Genomic DNA, 26,508 nt, shown 5'->3' on the forward strand with positions numbered 1-26,508 from the left:
TGGAAGTGTTGCTCTATTGCAGCAAAATACAGTTTCAATTTCCTTACATCTGCTTACGTCCTTGGATTAATTTTTTAAGGAACTCACTAAAACTGAAAGTAGCTAACACAAAGGTCTTCTTCCCACAGTAATAACTTCCACACTGAGGAGAGCTTTTGTTGGTACAACAAAATTGTTCCTGCTTGTCAGTCATTGTTTACGGTTGGAGGTGAGAAGTGGAAAATGTCCCGCTACTTGATGGTTTCTTTGTGCTTCTCTAATTCATAATATTAAAAAATAATTTAGCTAGCTGTAAATAATGCATAAAGTTGATACTGAGACGCTGATGCTATACTGTGAATAAACAAGGATATCTATGATTAAAGACGAGAAGCTGAAGGCTCAGAAACTGATGAAGGGAATAAAAATAAATGTATAGATGGTAACTGCTAACTGTAAACGGTCAAAAATGATGAATAAAGGGATTGGATAAGTCAGAAAGTAGCAACACATCTTCAGGATCTCCAGAGCTGCAGCCTAAACAACAAACACAACCAGATCAGCCGGATAAGCCCCGAGCCTCCTAACCTGTATGTGGTTCTGGCCGTCCAGCATCCATGAAGAGAGCTGCTTCTCGCAGGAGCCCGATACGCCCCTCAGACTGCCGGGGTTAAAGGTCAGGCACATGATGGGCTCGGGGTGGGCTTTGACACGGCTCAGCTCGGACCTCTGGGTTACGTCCCACAGCAACAGGGAACCGTCCTCGTATCCAGCGAACAGGAGCGGTCCGAGACCCGAGTCAGGCTGCAAGAGAGGGGAGGAAGACGGGAGAGAGGGAGGAGGGACAGCAGGAACGGAGGGAGAGCGACGCAAGTTAAGACGTGAGATGAGAACGGGGGTTTAGAAAGCCATAAAAAAAGAAAAAAAAGAAAAAAAAAGAACTAGTGTAGTGCTGGGAGCTGAGAGGAGCAGAGGTTATCAGTCTGGAAGCTCCGGCTGACACTCAGAGACGTTGTGGCCTCCATTCGTCAGCCAGCTGCTCTCTGCAGCACAACAGTATCATTTTATCCATCATTTGACACTTTTTGTCGTCTATCAATGCACAAAATGCAATTAGTATTTTAATCTGCCCTAGTCGGACTAAGATTTTGACATGGTAGACCTTCAAATTTGGATGTTTTTTTGTTTTTTTTTGGGGGGGAGGGGGATTTTATGTCTTAAGGTTGTAAAATAATGTTTCTTTTTTTAAATTGAATCCCAAAAAACTTACAGCTATGACTACAGCGAAAGATTGGTCTCATGCCACACATTTCAGATTTTAATTACAAAGAAATGGCCAATTTTGTGCTTGTCTGTGGCATAATGTCAAAAATATTTAAAAGACATGGGCGCCTTTTAATACTCCCTGTAGGAGTGAGCGATATGGAGTTAAAGTTTTATCATAACATTTTGCGACTTCATGGCTTCATTAGAGTAATCAGAGTCTCACAAAAGCTGCTCTTGAAAAACATCCCTACTTGTAACACCAGTCAGAAGTATATTTTTTATCACTGAAATGCACTATAAGAACATTTAATGATATTTTCAAATCTATTCACACACCTTTGTGGGGAGGAAAATAGGAAAAACAACAACCTTGATCATGTGGACAGCTTCAGCTTTTTTTAAAAAACATAGTTATTTGGAATTCATCGTGACAATGTTAAATCAAAATCACGATAAGGAATTTATCATGATAAATAATAAACGATACGATAAATGCCCACCCCTTATTCCCTGGACAGTATATGACCTACAGGAGAACAAGCATGAAGCACAACATGTATTTCTATTAAAAGGGTAAATCTTGTGCAGTTATAAGCACATGGTAGAGTTGAGATGTTATCTAATATAAGTAAATAATAAAGTAAAGAGTAATTCAACTGACACTGGGAGGAAAAGACTGAAACAGAAAGAGTGAAAAGAGGTTTAGGATTCATTGTAACACCGTCGTCTTTTTCTTGAGGTCCCAGTTTCTTATGAATAAACAGAAAATAAAATAAAAACACAATTTCTTATGTTAAGTTTGAACACACCACAGCAAACACACACCTGGTCGGGCAAAGCCTTGAACTTTGTCGAGCCTTATGAAAGGTCAGCGCTAGATCAGGACTTCAGATGATCGAGGAATAAACTCAGATACTCGGCGCTGCACTGGCTCTACCTTTTGCTTTTAAAATAACACCAGGCCTTAAGAAGAAGATGAAGAAAAAAAAAATCGCAGTACCACGCAGAAGCCAGGAGGGAAAAAAATTTTTTCCATATGTGCACGGAGACCACGTCAGCCATTTTTCATCCATGTTCAAGTCCTCTCCTCTGTTAACGCTCCATATTTCTCCTCTTCCAGCTTGAAACAAATTATAGACAGAGTCGTGTACTCCTTCCAAACACATCAGCGGAGGACGAACACGGAGGGATTATGAAAACAAATAAAAACAAGTGAAAATCAGTGGCCCCCCGTCCCCTGCTTGCCGGCAGGGACCGGGCCAAGCGATCCAGATTGGGGGCCCAGCGTTTCACTTAAGCGAAGGACCTCCTTGATTGATGATGTCATGGGTCGGAGGTCGGGGAACCCTGGGTAGACACCTAATTCATTATATCCTCCACAGGCCTTTCTACAAGAGGGCTCTCTCTGCTGGAGTGGGGCTGGGGCACTGGGTGGAGATTCATCACAGGAGAACAGCTGCAAAGAAGAAGAGAAGACGGACCAGAGGACGGCAGCGTGCCGGGGAAACAGAAGTGGTGCAGATTTTACCCAGTGTTTCACTGGTTAAAATGAAATTGGATTACAACTCTTACAACAAGATTAAGAAACTGCTGGTTTCTTTTACATTAAAAAGAAATGTCTGAACTGTCAACTCAGTGGGAATGTTTGAAGTATTATAATCGTTAGTTGCTCTGACAGGTTAATCGGATAAGAAAAATTAGCACATTCTACAGATTTTTCATCTGACCACTTAAGTCTTTTTAATTGTATATTACCAAATGCAAATGAACAAATACAACAGTTCATTTCATTTCACTTCATAAACTGCAATGACAGCGTAACGTCATTGAATTTGAGCGGGGCGAAGCTAAAGCTGTGCCACGTTTTTATCTTAAGTGCAAAGTGTCTACGTATTTTGTAAAGTTTTGGCTTAATTAATGCTTTGAGTGTTGTTTTGACATATCCTGTCACTCAAAGTGATGCTAAGACATAAAACTAATCTTCTTGTTCAGCTTTTAATCAGACACCTCAACGTTCTGGGATAAAAAAAATAGGCCAGTGTATGGGACTGATCACCACTTTATCCATGTTTCCATGTTTCCCTCTTGGTGTGACGTGTCTTTGGTGATGGCCAGTGTCGGTTGTGCCAAACATGTCTTTCAGAATTGAGGCACAAAAGTTTAAGTCTGGTTTCTTCAGATCATAACATTACTTTTNTTGGTGATGGCCAGTGTCGGTTGTGCCAAACATGTCTTTCAGAATTGAGGCACAAAAGTTTAAGTCTGGTTTCTTCAGATCATAACATTACTTTTAGAAGATCTTAGTCAGGCTTAGATATTTTCTTTGGAAGCGAAAGATTCTGTTACACCAGAGATATGGAGAACACGGGATATTACCGACACATGCAGAACACATCCACCATCTGACAGAAATTCCTGCAGCTCTTTCAGGGGTTGATGTTGGGCTATTGGATTGACCAGCCTCCATTTATTTATTTATTTTTTTCATTATTTTTGAAAGAACATCCAGTTCTTCTAATGTTGCTGTTTAGAGTTTTTTATGTATTTGGTTCAATTACTAAAGATCGTCTTGACTGCACTAAATAAAGCTGTGGAAGTTTGTTTTCTCTCTTCCGTTGACTTATATCTTCTTACGACGAGATCATTTCGATCTTTCATAGCTTCTCTGCAAATGATGTCTCTGCCAGTGCTGGGTAGGACACTTTAAAAACGTTTACATTTAGTAGTTATCAAGTTAGCAACTACTAACTATTAAAGTCACTTAAAGTAATGTATCTAATTACATTTTCTTCCCTTTTAATTATTTGGATTTTGAGCATTTTTAAACCAGTCATGGCTGGTTACTGTTGTAAATTCAGGCTGCTCCGTGATGCGATTCACAGCTGTTTGAAGGGAGCTGGATCTTAAAGATCTGTTCAAGAACTGTTTTAATGAATCGTTCCCAAAAAAAAAAAGTATTTTTTAAAAATGTTTTTAAGGAGCTAATCTCTGTGAGATTTCTAAATCATGTATTTGAGGATCTGAATTCCTCTCAAAGCCTCTGATTACTCTAATATTGTTACACGCACACGCACACACACACACACACACACACACACACACACTGCTAGAGAAAGATGCTGTTCTCTCCTCTGACAGTATTTGGTTCTGGTTCTATTTGAGTCATTATAGCAGGGAAGGAATCCCTGATAAACGAACTTCTTTTAATTATTTTTGTCCCTCTCATTTAACCCTGTTTAATGGCTCTGAGAAAACAATCCTTCAGTTAACTGAATAAACAAACAGTATATTTTGTGCCACAGAGCTCTCCATAAAACTTTAACGGAGCTTAGCCTTTACTGTCACCCTGGCATGTTTTTGCACACTGAATAAATGTGTGAATTTGTCTATCTGCTTATGAAGTACAGATTATAGAGCAACATCCACCTTAAAAGGAGAAAACATCTGAAATGTCTTTATGTAAAGGTGAAATTTGACCACACAACAGCTTATAAACGTATCGGTTTCTCACTAAATAATTTCTGTTTCATTTACTTACTGTAGCCAACTACTGTTTTCTTTGTTTATGTACTAATCTTCTGTCTGTGCAGTGGAGTTCTTTTATTGTTCATAATTTGAAAGAAAGTAAAGAAACATTTCCAAAAAATTATATGAGGTAGTCAATAGTAACAATTAACATTATAATAGGTATTTCATACTTCTCCAGCTCTATTGGGACTTTTGATAGGCTATTTATTTACACCTCACAGGATTTAAAAAGTAGAAATTAATAAAACCAAAGGAAAAAAAAAGTAATTATAAACCTTGATGTAAATTGAATAAAACATATGAGGTAAATAAAGAGATCTCAGTCATGATCACATTTTAAAGATTTGATCACCTAGGAAAGGGATAGCTGGATGAAAGATAAGTTGTAAGGAGTTTTGTTCTGATAAACATTAACATTTTTTTAAAATTTAAAGCGATTAAAAAGGTTGGCTGCAGAAGGTGACACAAGCAAATGCTGGATGGAATAAACATATGTTAATATGAAGGTAATTGTGTTTTTTATTTTTTAAATCTAAGGAGAACCAGAAATGTATTTTTTAGGTCCAAGTGAAAACGTAGTTCACTTTAACCCATGAACAAGCCTGAGTTGTTGATGTCGCGGCGCAGGCCTCGGGCGGGAGCTGCTTCCACATAAGGAACCAATCGTTTCCTGTGGTCGTCGTTCAGCTCCCGCCACCATGTGATGGCCACGAGGCAGCGAGGTGATGAGCTCAGAGTGATGGATATCTGTAAAAGGAACATTTCCTTTTTCCCTTTTTCCCAGCCGGCCTGCGCTCACATCAGAAGCCTCGCACGTCGTACATCACCACCGTCCCCGCGGCCAGGGCCCGGCGTCCTCGCGCCAGTCAAAGCCACATGTGGAGCCACTTTTGATTGTTCGCTCCATCAAAGCCGATTCTCCTGAGTCGCAGCCGATCAAATGGGGAGGGATAAAACAGCATACACCTCGATTTTTAAGATTGAATCCATTCCCTGGAGTTCTTTTGCATTTTGTGGACTTTAATGAGTCTTACTGGGTTTTTAGGTAACAAAGCATATTAATAGCGGTGAGAGTAATTGATGTACATGGATGCTGCATGTACATGGATGCTGCACCACATATGGTTTACATACCGATCACTGATCTTCAGAAATGCTGACCTGCCGATAACGATTTTTTTGTCTGAAAAAACAAAAAAATTGCTAAGGTGAGACTACTGTTAACCACTGATGTGCAGATGTGGTGGAAGGGTCTGTCTGTCTGTCTGTCTGTCTGTCTGTCCTCTCCCACAGCAGAGCAACGGGCTTTTTCAAAGGCCTTAAGCTGGATATTGTTTTTTTTTTATATAATTATCGGCCGATTGGTGATTTCCCAAAATTAAGGAAATCGGGGCCAACTTACCAGTGTAACCCTAGATTAAAGCATAGTCTTGTGTTGGAATGTCCTAATCAAAGGCCAATCTAAATCTAATTGGGAATGTCTGGAAAGACTTGACATGTAATCTGCTTCCAATGAGACTGATCTGCAAACAAACAGTCAAAAATGTAAGAGTCTGGACTCTGCATATGGGCTGATGTGAGCAAATACTTTATGTTATAGAAACTTCTGCCAGATTTGATTTATTAAAGTATTTCCCTGGGCAGGTGGGAGGGGCTAAAATATTGTAAAATGCTCACCTTTTAGATTTTTGTAGATCTTGAAAATGACATGGGGAAATACACATTTTCCTTCAACATTTAGTGCACAATTATGCACTAAATGTGCATAATTTAGTAGTATCATATTAATACTCCTAATATAATATTCCAATGTAAAAAACAACAAAACCATATAAATTTTATACTACGCTGTTAATCACGTTTATGATTGTAAAGTTACAAAATGTGAAAAATGTTCCTGGATTGTGAAGACTTTTACCAGGGATTGCATCTCCAGCACTACAGCAGCATTTATTTTAAGAGAATAAAATAATACAAAGTGAAACAGAACAATGTTGTTTAATGCTGCTTTGAATAAGTTCTGCTTCACAAAAGGTCTTGTAGGCTGACAGTAAAACTTCTGGTGAGTCTGTTTTTAGAAATAAGAAGGACCATCACTGTTAAATGACAAGAGGTGGATGATGAGAGGAGTGACGGAGAGAAGAGGTCCTTGTGGGCGGGGCCACTGCCTCCAGCTTTGTGGGTCAGAGGAAGAAGTGGGCAGCTCATAAACATTTGACGTGGAGAGACGTTTCTTTCTTTTGACTTATTAAATGAGTGAGTTAGACAGAGAAGGAAGGATCAGTGTACAATCATAAAGTATGTTTTCCACTAAATAAATGTAGCAGGGGAGTAAGCGTGTGTCTCTTCAGGAATCCCCATAAAATGATTTAGAGTCACCTGAGCCTGTTTAGCTTTGAAGTCAGGCAGCTGCCTATGCTGTATTACATTGATGTTATATCATTTATAATCCTATAATTGATCATTTGGTTTCTTGGCACTCAGCACGGAGGCAGCACCGGTTCATAAATCAGGAGACGAAAAGTAGGCGCAGCAAGCAGAATCAAAGCAAAACAAAGAAGGTTTTGGAAACAAACTCGTCGACACGCTGTGAAACAGACCGTCACCTGTTTGTGTGCGTCTGTTTTTTTTGTTTTTCTTTTATTTTAATAGCGCTCGGATTGAAAAGACGCAGGCCTCCCGGAAGCCTGCCCAGCCGTAGTTTTAAACACGATAAGCAGGGTTTTCATTTCTGTTGCCTGTAAACTTTAACAAGCTCATAAAACGCACACAAAAACAGGGAGTCTCTAACCACGGTCCCAAAACTGGGGAAAAAAAAAAAAAAAAGAAAGAAAGTCAATAATAACCGAGAAAAAAATCATAGGATCACATTAATGAGAGGAAAATAAAACAGCTCAACGGTGTCCACAAAACAAAACGAAACAAAAACGTTTTGCTCAGATCAGATTGGATATACAGCTGCAGGCTGATATATGGATGTGAACCCACGGCCTTTCCAAACGCTCTAATTACAGTGTTGGGACTGGCTGCCAGCTGAGAAGCAACGCATGGAAAAATGGCCCGGGACGAGTCGTTGAGCCGTAAATCAGACCGCGTCTTCTGCGTGTGCGATTTCTTTTTTTTTGTCGTTGTTGTTGCTGATTTGTACTAGATCACTCCGACTCAGAGTTTCCCGAGCAATCGAAAGAAAGCAGGTTCAATATAGACTTAAACAACCAGGAGAGAAAAGGTGTGACAGCGCCAGAGCTAGCTTACCTTCCATAGTTGTAGGCACATGACCATTCCCAGCTTCGTGTCTGGTGTCAGCGTGCAGACCGGGTTCTTACTGGGCATCTCGATGATCTTGATCTGTGGAGAACAGATTCAACATTTCAGGTGGGATTCATGCCTGTGTACTAAAGCTGTAAGCCTCATTTCATTTTGGAACTTCCTACATTTTTTTAAAGGATTGGTATTATGTAAGATAGACTTTTTTTTTTTTTTTTTTAGCTTTATCTTACAATGTTATTCCCTCATCAGAAACATACTTGGAGTTTTGCTTTGATTCTTTCATGCAGGTTTGAGAAATCCTTGAATCTCCCATGACAACCATTCCAGGGTGCTTAAACGCTCTCTCACAAAGCGATATTTATTTCCACAAAGCTCCACCTCGGAGGTGCAGCGGGGCTCCTCCAGACTAGCGGCAGCAGCAATTAGCAAACACCTGGTGGAACTGCTGACGTTACCATGCAAACCACTTCTCACTTCAACGCTCCTCACAACGGTTGTAAACGGGATAATGGAGGAGGACTGCTGTGAAAGAGTAGGAGCCTCTTAAAGAGACAGATGGTTGTGCTATATAATGACGCTTTGTGCCTGGAAAATACACAACACCCTTCCTTTAAATACTTCAGTCTAAACCAGGGGTCCCCAAACTTTTTCCTGTGAGGGCCACATAACTTTTTCCTTCTCTGGTGGGGGGCCGGAGTNTCCTTTAAATACTTCAGTCTAAACCAGGGGTCCCCAAACTTTTTCCTGTGAGGGCCACATAACTTTTTCCTTCTCTGGTGGGGGGCCGGAGTCAGTTTGTAACAGAAAAAGTGTGACGATTGCAGGAGTGCCTAAATGTAAAAAAGTATTGTTCTCCAGAAAGCACAATCAAATAACCCTCTGTGGGTTCTTCACAGAATAAATCCAGGAAGGATTATAGTCCGTATTTTCCGAACTATGAGCCGCACCAGACTATAAGCCACAACCCCAAAGTTGTTTTTTTTTTTAAACCAGTAAACATACACATATAAGCCTCAGATATCTCTGCCGCTCCAGGTTTTCCACAACGATGCAGCAGCATCAGAGGGAGGCGGACACCCAAAATTTGAGTAATAACAGGTCAATTGAATATCACATTTATTAGGGTTGAAAAAGAAAAAGTTGCCAAGTTTAGATTTAACTGAACTGATTACTGTAGTTTCCAAACGGTAACTGTAATAGTAAAGTGCTGATCCTTCGTGTCTGCTACTAGCATGTGCTAAATGAAAATGGGCGCCTTCTTCTTCTTCTTCAGATTTCAACAGCAGCTTGCATTCATTATTGTTGCACTACTGCCATCTATTGGATCCTAATATCTATACCTCAAATTCTCATGATGATCCCAGTATTATTTAAAAAAACGAACAATCTTCTTTTTCCCCTCAATGCGATTTAACTGATCAACAACATTCTCAAATTTCAATTCCCTATTAAAACCTAATTACGCTTTAATGGGTGCTTTCTTCTTCTATTTCCAATTTTGACTTCCAATGATTCACTTCCTGCTAAAGAGCCCCCTGGTAGTTGAAGAAAAATCCACATATAAGCGGCTTATAGTCCGGGAAAAAAAAATCTGAATGCTCTCTGGTATTGTTCAGGGGGCTGGACCAAATGTGGAGGCGGGCCAGATCCGGCCCGTGGGCCGTAGTTTGGGGACCACTGGTCTAAACCAAATTGTTGCATCCAGCTAAAAGACCTCAAAGTCTTTTTAATCTGCACAGTAAATAGTGTAAACTTTTTCACATTTTCTCAGGTTAAAAACATAAACATTCATGTATTTCATTGCAAATTTCTGAGCTAGAACAACACAGCAGAGCATAATTGTGACGCAGAAGGTTAAAGATGCACGGGTTGGTGTTTGTGGTGTGAAGTTGTGTTCAGCAACCCAGAGTCAACAACTTTCACTGCAATTACGCTGATATTTTTGTTCATGCTTTGGTGGACAGAGTGTCAAGGAGCAGCAAATTTCAAGCTTACCTGCAGGTTTTTTTTTTTGTTGTTGTTGTTGATTTTAGGTCTGGACTTTTGACTGGGTCATTTCATCGTAGCTCTGGCTTTTCACCCAGTCTTGCTTTCTCGCTGGAAGTTCAACATCCTCCACATGATGCTGCCTCCACCATGACACTAATGTGTTTTCTGCCACACATTGCAATCTGAGTGTAGGTCAAACAGTTTGACTGGAGCTCCATCTTCCACTTGTTTTCTGTGTTCCCTTCATGGCTTGTGGCAAACACCGATCAGGACTTCATATGATGTGTTGGATAAAAGCCGAGATTTGTGCTGCACCTCACTAATAATAATAATCGCACTGCAAAAACTAAATCTTACCAAATATTTTTGGTCTAGATTCTAGTGCAAATATCTTAGTTCACTTGAAATAAGACAAAGCTAACTTAGAAGTAACTTTTTAGCAAGAAACAGGAGCTTGTTTTAAGTCAACAATTGAGAAAAAGTGGCAGATTATTTCACGGATAAGCCGTTACTTTTTCATCAATATCAATAAATTATTAAAACAAGTGAAGCCGACATCAGAACACATTTGGTTGCACTGTGTTTTATTTAGCAGTATTAAAACATAAGGGATGGTAAATTCAAACAGAATTACAGTACGTGAAAAATAAATAAATTAGAAAAATATTTTCTAACGTTTCTTCTGCTTCACAATTGTACTAAATCGTGTGTTGGTCCATCACACACATTTCGAATACATTACTTTGAAGTTTGTGGTGTGGCAAAATATGAGAAGGTTCAGGGGTTATTAAAACCTTTATGTGCACTGTATTTAGCCTAATTAAATTCAAATTATTTTTGTATATTTACCTTAATGAATCTGTCTTCACGACTGGAGGAAAGCTGCATATTTTGGGGGTTAGCACACTTGCGGGTGCAATATCTGTTTACAAGGTGCAAGTTATAACCTGCCTTCAGATTTCAAACATCACAGCTGCAACCAGAATCATGTCATTATAATTACAGTTTTTTCTTTTTGTTTGTTTTTTTTTTATTTTTATTTTTTAGACTTCCACAGATCATTCTACCACCAGCCAGCACTTAGCTGTCTGTAATCCATCCAGCTACAGCCTGACCCGGCGACATGAGCCCCCGAATCAACTTCTAATAAAAACGATGGAGTGATAAAGTGTGCGGGTCTGTACCCACATTAGGGGCAAAACTAACTCCTCCGGCTTCCTCCCGGCCGACGATTCGCATATTCATCGTCATTAGGCCTCACGTTAAACAGGCCTTTAAGGGAGTGATCTGTATTTTATCACTAGGCCACATCTGTCCTCCATGTTTACCTCTGCGTGCCTGACAAAGGGAGCTTTTAAGGCTCCTCTGTGCCTCAGGTGATCTCTGTTCTTGTGTGGCATCGAACTGCCCCATAAATAAAACACTCACGCTATTAATTAATGGTTCTGCCACAGCAGTTATCTGCTGCTGGCAGGAATGTCAATGTGAGCAGTAAATAGAGAAAAAACACCCTCAGTAGGAACTTTTTGTTTTGTCTACTTTCATGTCATATATCCAAATACTGACCTGTTTTGGGTTTGTTTTTTTTTTTTTTGCACATGGTAAATCACGCTATTGTGCGTGCTTATTGGCATGAGCCTGTGCATTGTTTCTGCAGAAATTCGTTAATGAGGGTGTTTTACTTGCACATGCATGATAAGCATCTGTCTTGGTCCGTTATGTCTGTGGAATGGGGTGGAGATGCCAAATGACAAAAAAAAAAAAAGGAGGGCTGCAGTCCGTTTTGGTCTCCCCTCAATGGCTGCATAGGTGTGCCTCTGTCTGTGTCTGTTGGGACAATAGCATTATTGAGGTGCTGGGAGTCACAGGCGCCCCGCTGGCCGGGCATGCCGGACCCGGGGGTTAGCGGAGGCACGTCTGACCGGATCAGGTGACCGCCCCCGGCCCTTTCAAGTTGCGCGTAACATGAATCTGGAGGCAATAAAAGATGGCTGAATGAGCTTTTGGCTGCCTTCTCCCCATCCAGTCTCACCTCTCAGACAGTGGCTCCACACAAAAACCGTACAAGCTCGCGGGCGTCGTGAATTAACTACGAGACGGACAGAAGTGTGATCTCATTCCAAGTTAACTTCTTTTTTTTTTCTCCCTGTGTAAAGCAGACGCCTGGACTATTTAATCAATCAAAACGGATTTCGTCATTTGTTACCGTCTGAAACTCACAATTTAGCTTACTCTCGTAGGATCGCTGAGGGCTATTAGGTGCTTTAGACAAGAGCATTCAATAAAAAGGAAAGTCACCAGCTGCGACCGCAACCGACCGATATTTAGCTCCTGGTCCAGATTAAATTCTTCCACAGAGGTTTAATAAGGAAAACATTCTGATTACTGTTTGACAGTTCCTGGCTTAAAATATTAGATTTACAGTGTTGGTGAGAATTTATTTAGATAACAATCCCTTGGTAAATCGCAGAGAAGCCGCACATTTTTGGTAGCAATCAACAAGCCTATGGCGCGATCCTGGTTAGATGTTTAAGAACTTGTATGAATTGGAGGAGTTCATTTAAATTGGTTGGTTTCCAGCACAGAAACCAATCAGTGTTCAAATATTTTCAATAGGGTGGAAGTCCAGGTCACTCTAGAAGTCTATTAGCTTGTCAGAAACCCCATGATGATGCTACCACCACCATGCATGACATTTCGTCTTTTACTATGACTAAATTGGGTTATCTTTGACTCGTGAAACCATGAAACAAGTTTTGTAAAATTGCATTTAGGCTTAAGCATCAGTTTTTGTAGCTGCTGTTTCTGTTTTGGCTGACAGGCAGTTATTTAGTCATAATTTTACTGACAAAAAAAATTACAACAGTTTTCAATAAAAAAAAAATCCTACCTGCAAAATACTAAATAAAATAAAATCCTGAAAGAGGGGAAGTGTGATATAAATGCTTGACAGTTTTGGTAGGTTTTTAAAAACCAAATGAAAATACTGACTGAGACGTAATCCAGTCAGATTTAATATTTGTCAAATTGAAAAAAAGAGTCAGAAGGAAGGAAGTAATGAACTCAAGTATTTAACATCATAATTGCAGTAAAACTGTTACACATTACATACATACACATAAAGTTGAGGTAAAACAGGCCAAATCTCAACGTGACATACCTTTAGATAATTAAATGTTTTAAATTTTTGAAATGTGTAAAGTTTCAGATTGTTGCACTACTGGCATTGCCTTTACAATTTTTTCATTTAAAGAAGAATTGTCTGTATATTTTGAGTACGAAACATTACATTAAGGATTTTTCACTTTTAAAACTTAATTATTTTTTTCAAAAGTTAGATAAAGAGTTATAAATGTTTTATGTCAGTGTAAAAATGGTGAAAGGACTGAATTTATGTAGCGCTTTTCTAAAAGTACTTACAACTCAAAGAGCTTAAGATTAGACTTTCACACATTGACACACAATTTAAGGCAAATCAACTTTAAACTATCAGATGCAGCTTAGAGAAAATTTACAACCAATTCAAAAGGTGTAGATTGACATTTGTCTTTAAAGTTGATTGAGATATAACCAGTCCGTCCAGGAAAACAACGCTACAAATCCATTTATAAAATCTCCAGATTAATGACACTGTGTTTGGTATTAAGTTCATGCTCTTCCCTGCTGTTTTTCTAATGATGTCATTCTGATTACTGTTTGACAGTTCTTGGCTGCAGATTTTATGTTTATGTGTCATGTTAAGTCTTGACAAACTCGCTCGCATTCCTTGAGCGGATTCAGAAATAAGAAAGCAGCTCTTGCTTAGACATACAGTTATCCGTTAACAAATAACAGACTACAAGCCAAAAAAAAAACAAAAAAACATTAGTTTTCAGTATCAACAAAGAAACTGTTGACAATTCTTTTGCACTAGTGCACTGCTTATTACACTAGTAATAAAAGGATGCATGTTGCAAGAAAGGCTATATTAGCAGCTAGTTACCGCTAGACTTAACCACCTCAAACTTTAGAAATACCCTTTGTGCCTGACCTCTCACCTCTTCGGTCTGCGGGCCAGCAAAGGCCAGCAGGTAGCTGGATGGGCTCATTTCCAGCACGGAGCACTGACAGAATCCAACACTGCCTGTCCACACGGAGTCCAGCGCCTCGCTGCGGCCTTCTGTCAGATCCCACAGGCAGACCCGCATGTCACGTCCCTGACTGCTCCATTTACAAAGAGAAGAAGAAAAAGGGACAAAAGCTATACTTATTAAGATCCATACACAAATGGATAGTCAACTTAAATTGTCACTCTGAGATTTAAAAGCATTTGCTGACAGTAGTCTATGCTTTACTAAATAAATTCTTAAATTCTGTCTTCAGAGTCAGTACAAGTCGACACCAAACAGTTCAAACACTCGGCTTTTTATGAACAGAGTCTTATTTTACAACGTCACCGTTGGGAAAAAAAAAAAACACAAAATATGCAAAGATAGCCAAACTGCACTGGAGTAAGAAGTGTGAGTGACTGATTATCTTTATGATGTTTGCCTCTAACCAAAGCAAAAAGTCCTAATGTGGTAAAGCAATAGGAACAGACAAAGATAAAGTTTTACAGGTGGGTCCAGCAGCAGGTGTCTGAACCGACCAATAGGAACGGATCTTGAGACTAACCTGATGAGAGTATCGTCTGTCCGCAGCGTGCTGACCCAGATGACTGAATTACCTCCATGACCCTCCAGAACCCGCTCTGCCCTCCGGCTGTTCAGGTTCCAGATGTGGACGGCGCCTTTTGCAGACCTGCAAAATTGTGCAAACACCTGGTTATTTACAAAGTCTCTACTGCAAACGTACAAACACCAGATTTATTTGTTTTATTCTAAAAAATACAGAGGTTTTGTCAATAATCTACTGAGGTATAACATAAAAAAATTTTTTAACACTACTCAACTCACAGCTCCACCCACAAGTTATTAGATAGGTTTTTTTCTTTAATGCAAAATGCATATAGATCTAATAGTTATTTAACTGCAGTTATTAATATGTTGCTCTTTCAGCAAATTACCTTTTTCAGTGTCTGTAAAGTCCACTTTATGATTGGATTCCTGAATTAGTTGACACTTATCTCAACAATTGATTCATCGCGATTAATCTAATTAATCGTTTCAGCCCTCATTGACTCACCCAGAAAACAGTAGGGGGGTGTCGCCTCCAGAGCAGCTGAAGTGGAGGGTGTTAAGAGGAGCGCCGGCCCCTCTTAAGGTATAAACGGGACGTGGAGCTGGACGAGACATCGACCAATCAGGTGCAGGCCAAACACTGAAAGACAAAATTACATTGGACTCCATTGAAAACATGCCTTGGTGACCGATAAAAACTGTGCTTCTGCAACTTCTGCAAAGCCCTCCAACAAAGAGACGAGATCAGCCAAGTCATTTCATCAACAAACAAACAAACAGCTACGACTTTGTTGTTGCACAAACCTCTAACAGAGGCTTATCTGAGATTAGCTCCCTTTTGCCTTCAAGCTTTTGGTTTAACACAGGACTCGGCGTCTTCATTTCCTATTTTCTCTGTAAGAGCAACCACCCTCCTACCTTTTTTTATGATTTCATGTGATAACAACTCTCTTAGTCAACGCATCATAAATCAAAAGTCGTGACACTTTAATTACAGTAAACACACAAGAAATTGGGGCTCGTCATTCCTCTCCTGATCAACAGCCGTTGTCCCAGAGGCAAAGGTAACATCTCAGACTTTCATTTCGGTTGTTGGCTGGGCAGGCGACGAAACCGAATCAACCACAGACACGCTGGGAGGAAACGACTCTCCTACGTGAAACTTGGCTTATTTTCTCATGCAAGGAACTCTTTGTGATTCTTGGTTAAATCCAATGTTTTTACAAAAACCTGTTTTAAAAAAATCAAGGTGTTGCACAGATTTTAGAGGTTGCATTCCTTGAGATCTTACTCCTTCCAGCATATATTGCTTCTGATCACGACTGAATGAACTCTTTGACGTCGTGAGTCAGCACAGGAACAGCTAAAGTAAATCCGAAAGTTTTCTGGAACATTTTGAAATACGAGAAACGATATGAAATCATAAACTTAACCCTCGTGCATGCGAGAACTGAGGCAAATGTAGAGGACTATGGCAAATGATACAAGTTTTACGTGTGTGGGGTCGGTTGGACCACATTTCTACATACAAGGGTTAATGTAGCATTCAGGTGTACTTGGCAGGTTAAAAAGCGGCTTCTCTACGATCGGCCTTCCTGGTTTACTTTTACTCATCATAACCCCCTGCAATCAGCAGACACTGAAACTGGAGCCTGAGGCATTCAGAAGCAGCTCATTTCAGGAGGTTAGTGGTTAAATTGTCCATGTCAACTTGTGAAGCAGAGAGACAGAGACCCCCGACAAGCCCGCCTAATTAAGCTCAAAGGACCGCAGTCACACAAGGACACAGTCGGTACGCCAGCTCCTCAAGAACGGGTACACAGTCTTCTGATTTGTTCTTTTTGTCGCCTTTTGTTCGTATTTTTTGGGGGGCCGTTGAGGCGTTGCACGTTTGGACAATATTTTTTCCCTCTGGTTTTGGATGATGGGCAGCAGGAAATACTTTTATTCTTAATTTTGGACAGGTGTTATGATGCGCAACTGTGGCAACACGGTGATGTTTTTACAGCTGGGAGCAACTGACTAGCATCCAAACAACTTAACTGATACCTGAATGACGACGACTGAAAATCCCTGAAGTCTTGAAAAGGAGGTTTCATGGATGCAAGCAGAGAAAGGAAGAAGTTCAAACTCTCTTCCATCTATCAAAATCTATTCACACTGAGCAAGCATCAGACATCTGACTCCAACATCTCTCTGCCCATCTAGTCAAACACAGATTAAAGAAAAAAAAACAAACAAAAAAAACACGAGTGGCCAAAGCAAGTGAGATGGATTAGCAGTTCTTGCCAACAAATGATGGTGACATCCAAGATCTTCTATTGTGGAATATCGTCTCTGCTATCCAAATATTGAGTTGTCAGAATGTCATGATAGTCATTAGACTTTCATACAGTAACAGTCTTCAGTCAGAGTCCTGATTTGTTGCAAAACTGACTGCTACTGGAGACGAGTTATGACAACATTATTTAGTTTCTCTTTGGGGTGAATAAAGTATTCCTGTAGTTGAATGGACTTAAATTGAATGTACCCTTCCATTGTTTTTTTAAATTCTAGAAAACCAAAAGTAACACATGCACAAAATTATGACTGCTTGAGACAGTAGTATTTATCAATGAGGACCAATCAATCAGTCAGTGGTGGGAAATGGATGGTTTTACAAATATCTAGGAATCCTACACAATTTTCAAGGCAAAATTCCATTTAGACAATCCACCTATCCATCCGTCACACATGGCCACACACAATAAGTCCAGATAATCTTTTATTTAAAAATCAGGGTAGTAAACCTACAGGGAAACATATTACATTCCAGACTTTTCAGCCTGTTTACATCCCTGTTGATCAGGAGATCTGAATTTTCCTTTTTTTTTTTTTTTTTGGATCACTAAATGAATCAAAACTGAAAAATCTAACTTTTTTTCCAGTATATAAACACAACAAACAGAAGGTATCTTTGACTAACTCTGTCATGCAATGGGGATGTTCTTTGATTCCCTTAATTTTCTCCTGGATTCAAAACGACTTTCTCAATCAAAGAACCAGCAGCACATGTTTAACTTCAAGGTCAATGTTTGTTGCATGTAGTAGCTGAATTAAAACAACATCTTAGAAAGACAAGAAGTGCAATTTCCTGAAATTGTAATAAGGCTTCCAAGAAACTCCAAAACTAAGATACGTCTGGAAAAACCTGATCAGGACACCGCTTGTATTTATACGCATCTACAAAGTAAACCAATAACTTTGTTTTGGTGTTGTTTATGAAAGAGAAGGTAAAAAAGAAAAGAAAATCATTGAGTTTTGTTAGGGGGGGGGGTATCTGTTAAGCCGTTCCTTCAGTGAAAGGTGGGTAAGGCTGCATTCCTGAGCAGGAGGCTCATCCTGATAACAGGTGGATTAAGCATCTCTTATTATCCTCTTGCAGCAAGCTTGATGAAGCTCTGAGTCAGAGAAACAACAGCAGAAAACTGGCTCCTCTCATTGTCTAAAAAAGCAAAAGCTGCAAATCTTTCCACCCATGTGTCATAACCAGCTGTCAGTCAAAGAAACAACTTCCCAGGCCAGGAGCAAGGTGAACTGGCTCCTCGGTGGCAGGTTTGGGAGAAAATGCAACAGTTTTGACATTTAATGCAAGCAGAAAAACAGCCTTCTAATTTCGAAGCTGGAAATGACTTTAAACCCGGAGTAACTGTGTTCAACTTCCAGATTTAAAATCCTGATCAGTGCAAAAGGTTCATGTTATAAAATAGTGAGGTTTGGAAATGTATGTTTCTTGTTCCTTAATTGGTTGTATGGTAAATATGTCAATGATTTCGTTGTTTATTTTCCACTTTACTATTCAGAAGTTCCAATATTTGCACAATATTTCATATGTCTGTGATTACATCATTTCTAAAGATAAATCAGGCAGTTCAACTAATTGGACTTGAGAAGCTTTTTCACCTAATAGGTTTTTTTTTAAAAACCTTTACTTGGGTGATTTCTTGAATCTACACTTGGAAAACCTCATATTCACTGAGATGCTACTAGAACCAAAGCAACATATAAGTGCGTTTGCCACTTTATCCCCAAAACCACAAGTTCCTCCTGGGAGTGCTGCCACTCTTTTTGTGTTTTTTTTTTCCCAGGCATCAGCCATTTCCAGTCCCTGAAACTGCCTCCAACAATGGCTCCTGTTGTTGTGGCTGCGAGTGGGTCGCCCACAAACCCAAACACAAACACGCAGGCGGCTTGGGAAAAGAGAGACAGATACTGCAAACAAACAAACCATCGGCGAGATGTCACTCAAACGGACCCTTAGAGCCTTGCTCGCCAAATGACGGAGGTGGCCGAGCAAACAGTCCGGCCGACGTTTGTCAAATTCTTTCTATTGAAATCTCTCAAGTGTGCGCGTTTTGCTTCCCAGTTCGGCTGTGGAAGACGGGACTTGTTTTTTTTTTACAAACAGCTGACTGGATCCATCCCACACGCGTTCTGCATCGGTTTGCAGAAGGAAAACAGGTCAGCAGAACTACGCTTCGCCCGGTTTACATCCTGGAAAAGATTCTCTGACTTACAGAGAAGAGTAATGAAGATGCATTATTAAACCCGGGTGCCACGGACCAGGCCGTAATAAATCAGGTTGACTGGTTAATATACAGGAGCCAGCAAGAAGAAGAGTACCAAGGCTCCTGCTGGCCTCCAAACAGATAAGACAGCTTGGGGGTAATCTGACTCTAAGACTGTGGATAAAGGCAGTTTGTCTCTTCTTGGGCTGTCTGTCCACACCTACCAGGTAATTAGGCCTAATTATGAGAGAAAGGTCTGCTTCCCCTTCATGTTATTAAATAAGAGCCAGCCTCGTCCGCCAAGGATCTCTCAACACCATCGAGGGGGCTGGCGACCTCCAGATCAAACAGTCACTATCTGTGCCCCCTCGTGCCCCCACGACTGCAGCAAAGCCCCCTCTCCCCATCTTCATCGCAGCGTGTGTCAGGCGTGTTCGTTATGATATTCTGCATCAAAGTTAGGAGGCAAGGGAGGGATGCCTGTCCACATTCCTCGCCTTGCTCTGTACAGAGTATCAAGTGATCCCAGCAGCAGCTACCCACCTGAGTTGCCCCCTTTGTCAAAAATAAGATGTGCCATTCATAAATAAGAGCGGACAGGAAGGGAGGGGCATGCCGATCACAAGGGTGTATTATAGGAGCTTTGTAATGGGCCCGCTTCACGGGAGCCAATACGGAGGATCCGGAGATGCGAGCTCCGATATCGGACCAGTCGAGCATGAGACATGAGCTGGACGATGAAAACCCAAAACCGACACCTGGCGAAGAAGTTCCAGTTAGGCGTGGCTCGGCCGACGGTAAAACGTTACGGTCTCGAAACTGCTACGATTTCTCAGACATAGTAAAGTAATTTCACAGAGACGCCAGACAAAGCGACTGGACGTTTCAATTTCCGTATGAAGCTCAAAGTAGCAGCAGCTCAATTCACTGCTTAACCAATCAAAACCCTCATTTTTTGACACACTTGGCGCCTTACGACCCACTTCGCTCAATGGTTTTTCATGTATTTTCATGAATTACAAAAATGAGCAACCATAAAGCTATTTAAATCTACCATATAATTTGATTCAATTGCATGTTATTTTCTGAAGAATTCATGCAACACATTATTTCCACTTCTTCTGGTTCCTATCCCTGGTTGGGTCAGTCAACTTTCAAAAATATGAATAAAACCAAACAATAGTAATCAACCTTTTATGGGAAGATGTTATTTATTGGAGATAGGGTTGGGCGATATGGAGTTAAAAGTTTTATCACAGGGTTTGGGGTACTATTATAGCAATAAAAATGACAAGAACTATTTATTATTTGTTACTATGACACAGCAATCAAAACCTGACAAACACAAATGCTGCTTTTGGAAAACACACCCATTTGTAACCTGGTTCTTTAGCATGCCAGTCATATAAATTAATGTGATTTTTAATCACTAAAGTGTTCACACTAATTGTATTTACTCATATTTTACTGATATTTATTGATGTTCTCATTGATAAAACAGTGGAGAAAATACTAAAACTAACAATCCCCACAATACTGACGGTTTTAGGGAATTTTAAATAGCATTAATTGGAACTTATGACAACAATAAATCAAAAGTCTTATAAGAAATATAATAAATGAGAAACAATGCGATAAATGCCCACCCCTTAATTTGAACCATAAAACATTTAAATACAGTAGACTGGATCTAGATTACTTTAAATCAGGGATGTCCAAAGTTAAATACAACACAGAGTATTTGTGTTTTATAACAAATCTTTTTTATAAGTAGAACCACGTCTATGTAGAGACTTTTACTGAAAAGTTACTGTACCCAGGTCAGATTTTATGTAATTTATAAAATTTGGTGAAAGATTGCAAGCATTTAGGAAGAAAGTGACTAAAATTTTTTTCTTATAACAGAATAAAAAAATCTAACAACTTTAATTGTTTTTTTTTATTGAAATCTTTCCAAATGTTTTTACTTTTTGGTTTTGGCCCATGTGACAAAAAGTTTGGCCACCCCCACCTTAAATCATTAATCAGTCTCAATGCACGGTCTAATCTTTGGCTAACCCATCGTACCTCATCTATTCAGAACCCTTATCCGTTGCTTTCATGCATTTTACTGTCTGAACGTAATGGTATTTTTACCTCGCGGACTGGTCAGTAGGTGGTGAACTCACCATTAGTCAGCCCTTCTGTCCTGACCCTCCCCCGCCTAATGCAAGTCCTCCTGAGGAGGAAGCCGATGTGCCGAATAGAGAGCAAGCTCCATTACTGAGGTCCAGTTGGAAAAAACAGCAAGGGAAGCGTCACGCCCTTTATTGTGTCTTGGTGGGGGTATCGAGACTGGACAAACAGCCTGGTGTCAGATAGAGGCTGAAGTCAGACACAAGTGCACCAACACCCACTGTCAGTCACAGATCCAATGAGCGGGAAGCGGTAGCATTGTTCGCATGAATGGCGTGAATGCTAAGCAGGGGCCATGGCAGATAAGGGCTCAATGCCTTGTGGGTGTCGCTGAGCCAGTCACAGATGGAGCAGCATGTCAGGAAGACCTGATTTAGGAGGTTCTGACTGTGGTCAACAGGTACCAGGAGCCTTATCTGTTTGCATTATCAGCCATTTCCTCCGTGAGGTCATCTACCTGGGCACTACGGCACAAAGGGACACAAGAGGGTTGACAGCTCAAGTGTCATCATACATCACCACACTTTTTTTTTTTTTTGGGTGTGATGGGTCTTCTGGATATTGGGTGGATTTGGCTGTGAATACAGCTAACACATGAGAACAAGGAAGGGCTTATTGTGCTGTAATCCCAATAATGCAACTAGAGATTAAGAGCAGGGGAGAAAAAACAAAAAAACAAAAACAGGAGTTACAGCATGTCAAACATGACACCCCTCACTGGTTCAGCTGTCAGTCATGTTTAGGGAGGTATGAGCAAGTTGGTGCACACCAAACTAAGAACAATTATTTTTTGGCAGAGTTTAAATAGTTTAACTATTAGTACATAGTGGAGATCTTCCAGAGCCCAACCTTGTAAATATTTAATACACCTGTCAAAGTAGTGTACTCTCACTACACTCCAGTTGAAAATGGATAAAAAACCTTAAAACAACTTCATCTTGTATTGGAGAAGAATAAACTAACGCTGAAAAATGTTGACATTAACTGTTTTTATTCTAAGCATATTTATTCAGTGGTGAACAAGAGTCCATGTCGAGAAATAAGTGTTTTCAATAAAGTCATCATCAGTGGTACAATTATTGGATCCCTTACTGCTTTGCAACAATCCATTTTGGCAACAGGACACCGCTCGGTAGAGTGTTTTACTTTTTTTTAACAACCCTCCACAGCTCTGGGTCCTCTTTTATGCTTTCAACTCTTCATCTTGATTCTTGATTTTTTTTTAATCAACAGGTATTTCAAATACTGTAATTGATTTCATACACTCCAACATGTTCCCAGTGCCTTTGGAAGACCAAAAACAGAACAGCATCACAGATCCTCCACCGCACTAAGCAGTTGTCTTTTCCATCTGTCTCCACAACAAAACCTTCAGTCGTGTTTTCTGCCTACAATCTCAAACTTAGTCACAGGGTTCTAATTAAAGTACTTATAATGTTCATGAAACTCCACATGTTTACATTTATGATGGTAGGACAGAAATGACTCATGAGGAGCCATTTGGCAGATTGATTATCTTAAATGGTTCCTATGGATACCAGGTGAAGACAAGATAATACCGACAGTTAGCTTTGGACATATTTTCCCATCTTACTGTGGTAACATAATTATGAGTCATTGTACCATCATGGAATGAGTGGATTAAAAAAAACAGGGGCGTTGATGTCAGGTTTTATTTTTACCACAGGGAAACAGAAGGTAATTGATTACTAACCAGAAGTTCCAAGATACTCAGATCAATTTTAAAAGTATTTTTAAAAATGCTTAATTTAAATTCGTTTAGAATGGATCAATAGGACGGACTGTACAGATGATGACTTTGTTAAAAATAAATATTTCTCAACATTGGAATTTTTCTTTCCTGCAAGAATGTCAAATAATGATTTAGGAATAGAAAAGCCAATTGAGATCTCGAACACGTCTGTCTCATCCATGCAGCTAAAAAAAACACAAACCCTGGGATTTAAAATAAGGATCGTCAAGTAATCGTGGACATTTGTCTGCTTTTAAAGTAGCTCAGTACTGTGCTTTATTTGTAAAGACCATGTTTAGGTCTGTTGGGCACTGATTGCAGCATGAACGTATGCTAATCTGTTCTTTGAACGGAGCTGGATGCCATCTTCTCCAATGGTGTCCAATGACATTCTCCAGCCGGAAGAGTAACCTAATTTTGAACCTGACCAGCTTACAAATCCACGAAACAATAGTTTCTTAATGTTTGAAAGACTGAGAAGCTGAGCAACAAGCAGGCTAACTTTAGCTAAACACTAGCAACAACCCACAGCTAGAACTACAAACACTGCATAGACAGTATAGTTAAATGGCGGCTGTTGTCAGCCTGCTTTCACAGTCAGTCTAGAGAGCAAAAAAAGAAACCCAACCCACTAAATGTTTAGAAAATAAGTACCATGTCTGGAAGACGGCGGTGCTGTCAAGAGTTGCCAGGGAAACTGAATTTCAAGGAGGACCCCTTCCTTTAGAAGGTGCTGCCCATATAAGTGCCTGATCAGAAACGTCACTCACTCGCGCGCTCTCTCTCTTTCTTTCACAAAAGTAGTTACACACACAGGAGCGCGCGTCTCTCTCTCTCTCTCTTTCTCTCTGTCTTCCTCACTCATCACTCTTACGTGAATAATACTTTGACTTCTATGAACAGTCGCAGATTCTCAGTTAGGTTTAGCTCTATACTTGAGAGTATTTTTATATATCTGTACCATTATATTGAATCTCTGGCTGTGTTGTGTTGCTAAAGGTGATTCTCCTCAGTCTTAAGTCTTTTGCAGCCTTTATCAGTTTTTTCCCTAAGTAATATGAATTTTAATAATGGCCTAGTTAAAGCCCAGAGCAAAATTTTATTGAAAAATTGAATGTGGCAAGACCAGAAAAATTGAGGGTCACAGATGCTCTCAATCCAATGTGCCTGAGTTCAAACCATTCTGCGAAGGAGAACGAGTCTTTATGTGCACATCTGTTAGAGACATTTTCCAAAAGGCTTGAAGCTGGTTCAAACCTTTCAGACGGGTTGTTCCATACTTATCAATTACATTCTGAGATTATTTACCATTGAGACATGTGATCATAGCATTTAGAAGACTGAGGAAAAGGAAAGAAGTAAACAGAAACAAATATGAAACTTTGTTCATCTGCACTATTTAGATCTAAAGCCTGATGGCATTTTGATGGCATGCTGGCCTGGAGAATAAAAGGAAAAGTTGGTTTTAGCTCATTCTGAATGCATCAAAGTAACACATGTCACATTTTTCATTAAGAAGATCTACTTTCATAACTGCTCTTGTAATATAGCAAAATGTATGATTTTGCAGTCTTGCGTAAAACAAAGAAAAAACTTTTGCAATAAACACAGACTGAGGCATCATCCATTTCAGTCTAATTGTGAAACAGAGACAGAAAACACTGGGCTCTAATCCACAGCGCACACAGGCCTCTTTCATAGGAGCGCTGGGAAAAACCTTTATTTGTCCATTCCTATCATGGAAAAAGCGACTTTCATGCCCGGCTAGGCCCGAGCTGGAAGATTAGCTGAAACTAGAGTGCTTTAAACCTCTTCTGTGGACTTGGATTAGAGTCAGTCAATATCCCTGAACTCCCCCCCCACCCCTGCCTCACCTCCCCCAAAAAATGAAACAATAAAGAGTGCAGGTGGCTGAGCAGGAGAGAGAAAAGCAAGCAGACAGTTTGAGACTAAGAAAATCAATCAAACTAAACAGCAAAGAAACAGAGGAATAAAATGATTTCACTAGATCAAAAACGTATAAGCGCCCAATGGAATGGCCGACTTCAAACCAATTAGCGCTAATGGAAGTGTCAGGACAGTAAGCCCTCTGCAGGAGGGTGAGGAAGTGTCTCCTGCTCTGCCCAAACAGAGAGCACTGCCGACATCATCATCAATTATTCCTGGCTTCTCACCTTACCCATAAGTTGGATGGGTGCAGAGGGATAATGTCGGGGGGCCCTTGGTCTCCCCGTGGGTCCAAGGGGGGACTGGGAGAGAGTGACAAGGGAGGTGGGGTGTGTGTGTGTGTGTGTGTGCGTGCCTTCTACGGTGTCACCCATCCCTGGAATCCCACTCCTGTTGCAACCCGGGGCAGGCAGGTCACTTTACAGCTCATCACCAAATTAGAAAGGTTGCGGGTCAGACTGGGCAACCAGCGGACCACGGTGGGATTGAAACGGATGAGATCTCTGAGGCTCCAGTCTGTTGGCATTCTGTCCCCAGGCTATTTTCTTATCACAGAGAGGTACAAGTCTCTGGAAAAACTCATGACTAAACCTTAAAATTTGAACAATAATAAAAAAAAATAACATCTTGTTTTTCCACATTTTTCTGGGATTTTATTGTGTGAATGTGAAGAAGAATATGAACGTTATTCTTGAAAGAAAGGCATGTAAAGTCTGGATTGCCACACAACAGGTAGAGGACACAGTAAGCCTAGTAACAAAAGAAAACGTACGGCAGAAAATGAACACAGAAATGAACACACAGATTAACGTTAACATTTCATCCCTACACTAACGCATGCTGAATGATACTGTGGGGACGCTCTCTTCATCCCCACAGTAACGGAGTGGATAGATGGAGCTAAATCACAGACAATTCTGGAAGAAAACATGTTACATGTTAAGTTTGTGTGGTTTTGGTGAGGTGAGTGGTCACAGTCAATTTACTGTGGTAAGACTTTTTGAACACCTGCCTTCTGGGAAGTGTTCAAAGTGGTAGAACACTTCATCTGTCTATCCATGTTTAGGTGGTGAAGCAATTGTTCCTTTAAAACTACAAAATATGCTTCTGACCTAATTGTCCAGGGTCTTTGCCATCTTATTGTCTGCGTCCCTGAATGCTTTTGACAATTTTCTTGACTGATGTTTCTAAAATAATTGATGTTACTGTCAACTGCCCAGTAGTTTGAATTGTGCTTTATTCAGCACACCTGATGCAACCAAAGAAAGCCCTTTGTTGCATACCTGAGACCACACCTGATCAGTGAATGCAATCTTTACATTTTGTTTTGTATCTAGCTAGCTCCTTGAACTTTTTGGATTTTGCCAATAAACTTAAGTTGCTGTGGATGCTGTAC

At 40.2% G+C, this 26,508-nt stretch overlaps 1 protein-coding gene across 1 annotated transcript; it reads right to left on the minus strand.

Annotated features, from left to right (window-relative positions):
- Positions 1-516: 516 nt before the first annotated feature.
- LOC103141397 (guanine nucleotide-binding protein subunit beta-like protein 1) lies at positions 517-23,923 on the minus strand. The gene is made up of 6 exons (XM_016673782.1): positions 23,820-23,923; positions 15,196-15,330; positions 14,686-14,811; positions 14,070-14,232; positions 8,029-8,121; positions 517-783 (listed from the first exon to the last, which is right to left on the minus strand). The coding sequence occupies exons 2-6, from the start codon at positions 15,303-15,305 to the stop codon at positions 517-519; spliced, it is 759 nt and encodes a 252-aa protein (XP_016529268.1). The 5' UTR covers positions 15,306-15,330; positions 23,820-23,923.
- Between the last annotated feature and the right edge of the window lie 2,585 nt (positions 23,924-26,508).

The sequence above is a fragment of the Poecilia formosa genome, unplaced genomic scaffold, assembly GCF_000485575.1.
Source record: "Poecilia formosa unplaced genomic scaffold, Poecilia_formosa-5.1.2 Scaffold82, whole genome shotgun sequence".
Classification (NCBI taxonomy): Eukaryota; Metazoa; Chordata; class Actinopteri; order Cyprinodontiformes; family Poeciliidae; genus Poecilia; species Poecilia formosa.